The sequence below is a fragment of the Oncorhynchus gorbuscha genome, linkage group LG18 (genome assembly GCF_021184085.1).
Source record: "Oncorhynchus gorbuscha isolate QuinsamMale2020 ecotype Even-year linkage group LG18, OgorEven_v1.0, whole genome shotgun sequence".
Taxonomy (NCBI): domain Eukaryota; kingdom Metazoa; phylum Chordata; class Actinopteri; order Salmoniformes; family Salmonidae; genus Oncorhynchus; species Oncorhynchus gorbuscha.
The window spans coordinates 43002093-43008917 of NC_060190.1; the positions used below are offsets into that span (position 1 = coordinate 43002093).

General features: G+C 42.7%; 1 protein-coding gene across 1 annotated transcript; it reads right to left on the reverse strand.

Moving 5' to 3' along the window:
* Nucleotides 1-102: 102 nt before the first annotated feature.
* mmp19 (matrix metallopeptidase 19) lies at nucleotides 103-4919 on the reverse strand. The gene is made up of 9 exons (XM_046311278.1): nucleotides 4376-4919; nucleotides 4007-4095; nucleotides 3560-3690; nucleotides 3186-3398; nucleotides 2572-2817; nucleotides 2304-2423; nucleotides 1874-2038; nucleotides 1543-1670; nucleotides 103-1310 (listed from the first exon to the last, which is right to left on the reverse strand). Exons 1-9 carry the CDS (start codon nucleotides 4469-4471, stop codon nucleotides 1080-1082), a joined length of 1419 nt encoding a protein of 472 aa, XP_046167234.1. The 5' UTR covers nucleotides 4472-4919; the 3' UTR covers nucleotides 103-1079.
* Nucleotides 4920-6825: the final 1906 nt, after the last annotated feature.

Below are 6825 nucleotides of genomic sequence, written 5' to 3' on the forward strand. Positions count from 1 at the left end.
ACATCAAGCGATCATAGCTTTCACCTGGTAAGTCTATGTCATGGAAAGAGCAGGTGTTCCTACTGCTTTTTATACTCCGTGTACATCATAAAGGAAACAAGGACTGTTGAAATGGTTTTATTGTTGACTGTCATTACTCATTTGTACAACTACATCTTGGATGAATTAACAGCTAAGTAAAAATCACTGCACACATATATAAACATTTCCAAATGGTACTGTAGGCCTACACACTGTGAATTCCCTTTAGCTCGTAGGAGTCACATGACTATAAAAACATCAATAAACATGATGAGGTTCAACAGAAACATCAGTACACAATTATAAGCCAGTTATAAAATGTAGACATCGTGATGTAAAAGCTGGTGTTGACCTTGGAAGTCTGACGCAACACCAATGATATTAGGCTTCCCTTTATGTGGGAAGGCCATACTCTAGCCGTATAAACGCATAACATGGCGACAAAAAACTCACAAAGACTTTTTCAGACCCGTCCACAAGCCAAACGTCAAAAGAAAACGAAGTTTCAAAGTGCTGGGTGAACACCATTGCAATCAGTACACATACTGAAAAGAGGGCAAACAACAACTGAATAATCCCATCCACATCTGTTGTGAGGGATAGGAAGGGCCCCCCTGGAAGGCACCCAGAGAGCATAACAAACAGCCTCTCCACACACTCCCTCAGAACTTAGTCTAACACGTTTGGGTTGAGGTCCTGCCTGCGTTACATGGAAACAGAGAACTAGTAGGCCATAACGATATGACACTCAATACTCAACCTTATATAAGCACATATGTCTTACTTCAAATGGCTTTCCCACTACTTACGTTGATAAAGATTCGATCTCACGTTTCAAAGAATTGGTTTGACATAACATTTCAGTTTTATGTACCTTGACTGATCTACTGGTACATGGAAATATGTTATTATATTGGTTTCACAGTGTGAACACAATGTTATCACAGAGTGGTTGTGGTTGTTGTTGTTGTGTGGTTCCCTGAACCGTTAATTGTGAACACATCTCACCAGCAAAGTATTGAGGTTTATGGTGTCTGCTGCCCTCTAGTGTCTAGCTCCTAGCAGCGCATCCAGCGTTCACTCATGCTGAGCGGGTAGCCTTTGTCTACACTCAGTAGACCGTTCACACGCCAGTACTTGTCTCCCTTGAAGAAGAAGATGTTTCCGTTGGTCCAGGTAAAGGCAGCATCAGGGTTGGAGGGCACCCCAGTGAAGAGTTTAGAGAGGGGTTTAGGGTACACGTTGAGGTTACTGTGGCGCAGCTCATCCCACTGCCAGTACCCTGTACCCTGAGGAGAGGAACAACAGAGGACAAAGATGATTAGTACAAAGAGTATTTCATGCTGGGTATTTGGCATATTCATCATATTCAAGTGGGTAAAAATGCTACTGCTTCAATTTTTGTTATTAATCTACTATAACAACTTACTGAATCCACAATGCTCAGTTTTCATTTGTAACAATTTTGAGTTTACTGGTTAAAAAGTATTGATATAATTGTGTTGTCTTGTGTTGGGTTACCTTGAAAAAGACCAGCTTCTTATTCTTCTCTAAGTACAAAGCGGCATCAATATTAGGTGGGATGCGTTTGAGCTCTTTGGGGTACCCGTAGTCCAGGAGAAAACTGGTGTATCTCCACACTTTATCACCTGTGGTCAGAAACAGTTTTGGTGAGTCGGCTGAAATGAGGAGAGATAAACAGTAACACATTCTGGGCCGGATCACTGTCAATCAATCACTTGTCAAGTATTACACAGTTCATACTATCGGTCTATCTTTAAAATCCTCTCAACTTTACCTCATTTGTTTGTCAAAAACACAATACATTTTAAAGTTACAGAAAATATTACACCTTTAAAAAAGTATGTCTTGTTTGTTCTCTGAGAGTAAACGGCTGCGTTCAGGTTCCCAGGCAGTCCCGTCCACAGCCGGTCGATCTTCATGGGTGCATTGTGTCCCATGTCAGACACCGTCCACACATAATCACCACTGAAGGCAAATGTCTTCCTCCATGGACCTAATAAGGAGGAGCATGAAATAGAACACTGAAGGTCCAATCTCAACCTGTCAAATTCCATTGTCGTCTCAATTCCATTGCAGAGAGCAAAAAAAGTGGTTAGTTAAATCTATCAGAGTAAAGAATATTGCTACAATCTTGAATAGTGTAACGCTACAATTTGTGAGGCAGAAATAACAGCTTCCAAGGGAGACATGTACACTACAGTGAGCATCACCACTTTTGACTGTATATCGCTGGTCAGTATTGTGTGCAGACATCTTACCCAGCATGATGGCATCCAGCTTGGCATTGCAGGGGTCAGGGATGTCTCCCTTAGCACCAGGGAGGCTGTATGTGGGGAGTGCCACCGTGGGCTCAATTGTAACACTTGTATCACGTTTACCTAAAACAGATTATTGGACAAAGGATTTGAGAGAGGATGAGAGCATTACCGGTGATGTGTAATATATAGCTTTCTGAGAAGGGTGTACTGTTTTTCAAGTGAAAAAGTCCAAAAACATTGGTACCAGACCAACCCAGGCTCTACTCACCATACATAGCCTGGATGCCTTTCACGTCATCAAAATGCAGACGGAAGTTGTTACGGTAACCGGTGTAGTGAGGGGCCATGAGAGCACTTCTGTACTGGGAGTGGCCCAAGCCCAAGGCGTGGCCTATCTCATGGGCAGCGATGATACGCAGGTTAATGCCATAGAACTTGCCCTCTGTCCAAAACTCATCCTCGTCAAAATGAACAATGCCTGACTCTGGGGGTTCAGCATGGGCCAGCACGTGACCTACGAAATAAATGTTTTTTTAAAAATGTTAATTACGCTATATTTCAATGGCAATTAATAAGTATCAGCAGTGAAACATGGGGTACTTAACTACTGTATGTTTGGTGTGTGTGTGTGTGTGTGCGCGTGTTAGGCTGAGATTCAAGCCGATCGCGCTTGTAGACAACCCAGCTTTTAAAGGCAACAATGTGACAGCGTTCGTGGAGATTGCGTTTAAGGTAAACACTGCAGATGTCAGCTCAATTAGAATTCACCTTTAAAAGGGTCAAGCATGCTATAATGTGGATCTAGCGGAGATCAGCATTAATCCCGGTCCTAAAACTACAGTGACTCCAACCCGACTGTATCCGACCCATAGGCACACTCACCCCGTCCATCAAAAGGCACAGCACAAGTGGCATCTTTGGCATGGAATGAGATCGTGATGTCGGCTCGTCCATACTCAACCTCGCGGAAGCTCAGGGGAGCCACGTCGCTCCAGTACTTAAAGGCAGAGCGGATCGCCCTCTTTGTCTCACTCTTTGGCATGTCGGGAGTGTAGTTGTAGATTCGCCAGGTCAGGTTTCTCTTGCGCCAGTAACCTAAAGAAGACAAAAACATGCATTTACCATAAACACAGGTCTAGACGAGGAACCACATTGTGTAGGTGAAGATTATTCTTATGAAGTTTTATGTCCCAACCCACCATCTGGGAAACACTGGTTCATCCCACCCCCACATACAATATCCTCTCCACACTCACCCAGCACTCTGTATTTTAGGGTTTTCTGGTTGAAGGTGTCCTCTATGCCACAGCGAGGCTGTCTCATCATCTCTAGGGTGGCCTTGTCAATTACTCCATTGACAGGCAGGCCTGTCACTCTCTGGAAGACCCTGGGGAAAGGAAGGACTGAAATCTCCAATAGCAGATGCAGCATGGCAATACTGTACATGTAAGGCAAGGAAACATTTCCTGCCAATGGGAAATGTTATGCTAAAGAACTGCATTGATTGTGGTGCATGTGTCAATGTGACTTGCAAAAAGCTATAGAACAAGAGCTGTGTTTGGATCTGTATTCACAAAGGGACATTTAGAGTAAGTATGTTCAGATGTTTTGCTTGTTCAGGTTTGTTGGGGAAGAGGAATCACACATGAAAGTTGTTGTTGTGTTCATAGACTGTAGGTTGTGTTGCTGAGGATCTACTTTACCTGAGCGCCTCAATGAGATCTTCTGTCTGGATGCCCTTGTTCTGAGGATCCAGCGGAGTGTGCAGATAGCCATACCTCTTCAGGTATGCCTGGTAACACAATAACCAGTGGGGATACAAGGGTTACTTTAGACGTTTCAAAGTGATCCTATTCACCTCTTACACTGTGCAGGACAACAGCCACAGGAAAGCCATATGAAATATGATAGGTTACTCATATGCCTATTCGGATGGTTCAGTTCATAGGCATTTCTGATCAAGTTTGTATTATGAGTGTGAACATCCACAATAATGCTGAGTATTCAGAAGTTGCAATGTAATTCAAAGAATGAAGATAGATAATACTTCAAAAAGCTGGAAAATTCCTAACCGTTGCTTCAGTCGCCTCCATCCTCCTGTCCATCACTCCGGTCATTACGCACAGCACTAGCACCGTGAGCACCGTCAGCTGCAGAAGGTAACCCATCTCGCAAAACTTCTATGCTGGAAAAACTGCTGTAACCGTTACGAAAAGCAAGCAAATATGAAGTCCGTAACACACTTTGCAGGACGCTCTTGTCTTAATTACTTGTAAAAATATATATATATATACTTATTAAACATTAGTTAGGAAAAAATGTTGTTGTCGTTCATCGTTAACTGTTACTCTCCCAAAACTTTACTCTACTGGTTTTCTTCCGTGTGTTCTGGAGGCTTATAACTCAAGTGCTGAGTGAGTCAGCCCTGACCCACTGTGATGATCCATCTCTGAGGAATGAGCCTGGAGCAACGGGCGAAATGGTTTCACTTTGAAACAGTAAAATTCAGTGGTCGACCATTTTCCGAAGCTCTCCAACTCCCACACACCACGTGCCTCCTGCGTCTCATGAATAACACACATTGGCGGGAGACTTCAGCCTATTGGGCTATTTCCCACGGTAACTACGCGCTTCAAACGTCAATGCACGAGAGAAAAACGCAACGTTGCACATGGATTCCTGACACAGTCAGTGCTATCCGGAATCATTGGGATGTACCTACCGACAACCCCAACCTTAACCCCTACTCTTACCCTATCCTTAACCCTTGCCGTAGCCATTTTAAATGTCTACTTAAATGGGGTAAGGGAATCGCAAGGGTTCCTGTTAGCACTGGACCTTTTTCCCAACAGTGCTCACAAGTAGACACATTTTACCACGTCATTGGCATAAAGAAGTTGTAACACTGCACAATTGGTCGCTAAAGCAAAGCTTTTCCATAATACAGTTTCCCAAGCCCAACCAACTGTGTCAGCCAGGAGTCAGTGTGTGGTGGTTAAAATATAACCTTGCAGTATGTGATGGTGGTGGCCTAGGCCTATCAAGCACAATCCAAGACTATGAATATACAATAATGAATAGGGTGAATTCGGGAAAGAGTGGGACATTATATAAACTGTGACAGCTTAATCCTGACGTGTTTATTTATTGGTCTGACAAGAGAACATCTAACCTATTATTACCCGTGCAGAGAAACCACATGATCAAAATCCCATCACTTTATTGGTGTGACATCATAGAGGAGGGCAGAGCAAGCTTCATCATAGAGGAGGGCAGAGCAAGCTTCATCATAGAGGAGGGCAGAGCAAGCTTCATCATAGAGGAGGGCAGAGCAAGCTTCATCATAGAGGAGGGCAGAGCAAGCTTCATCATAGAGGGGGGCAAAGCAAGCTTCATCATAGAGGGGGGCAAAGCAAGCTTCAAACAGGTAACTCACCCCGCAAAGCACACAGTAAGATCAGTGACATAGCTTTTTTTCTGTTTTGATGTAAAGGTTATAAAATTGTCATAAATAATGCACTGTGCCAAATTGTGATGTAATATTATGTTTAAAGGTGGTACAAATAGAATTTCTCCACTATGTGGAAGCTCGGTGAATTGCAACAGCAATAGGCTACATTCAAAACAAATACACTTGAGCCTTTTACATAGGCAAGATGCAGTGGCATAGGCAAGATGCAGTAGATGGTATAAAATACAGTATATGCATTACATATATACATTTATGTTTGTACGGTCATGGTCAATGTTTTCCTGCATTGATTTTTACACAGTCCTGGGGTCCTGGTGGCTTAAAGAGACACTGGAGAAATGCTGAAGTGAAGTACACACCATAGTTTCACTGCACAGCTGTACATTCCTCAGCATGCAACACGGTGCCAATAGATACTAATGACCAAACCACAGAACTGTCTCAGGGACAGAAATGCAGTGCCCCTGGTTTGAAGCCAGAGTGTGAGAATACCATTAACGTGCTGCTGATATACAATAAGTGGAAAAGCAAAAAGCGTAGTCTTCGTTAGTTTATCATTCTGAATTGACAGCTTTTGATATCTTTTTTTATTCAAGTTGTCTGCAAGGTTATTACGTTTCCCATCAGCCATCATAACTGCTTATATTTTGTGTTAAGGTTTGATACATTTGTCAAATCAAATTGCATTGGTCACATACACATGGTTAGCAGATGTTATTGCCAGTGTAGCTTTCTAAGTAAAGGAATGGAATAAGAATATATACATATAAATGTATGAGCATCCTCCTCCAACTTGTCAACATTATGAGGGCATGCTACAATAATGTTCAAAACCTCACACACCTTTCAAGGACGTACTCAGGTTGGCATTTCAGAAATCAGTTCTGCAGCTTAACAAAGAGTTTCATTCACAATGTATTCGTTTGGTCCGCCTGCAGGCTTTCCAAGGAAAAGAGTCTGAACTTGAACTTGAACTCATTCTTCTTGAGTATGTGCTGTGTGCATGTACAGTAAGTACAATTTCAGCAACCAAATCATGATAACATTCCA

Bases quoted from the DNA above. Each gene is read 5' to 3' on its own strand.
- mmp19 (XM_046311278.1), bottom strand. From the start codon at position 4,471: ATGGGTTACCTTCTGCAGCTGACGGTGCTCACGGTGCTAGTGCTGTGC. The intron at 2,039-2,303 runs GTAAGATGTCTG...CCTCCTTATTAG, and splicing joins GCTGGATGCCATCATGCTGG to GTCCATGGAGGAAGACATTT. The intron at 1,671-1,873 runs GTGTAATATTTT...TTCTGACCACAG, and splicing joins CAAGACATACTTTTTTAAAG to GTGATAAAGTGTGGAGATAC.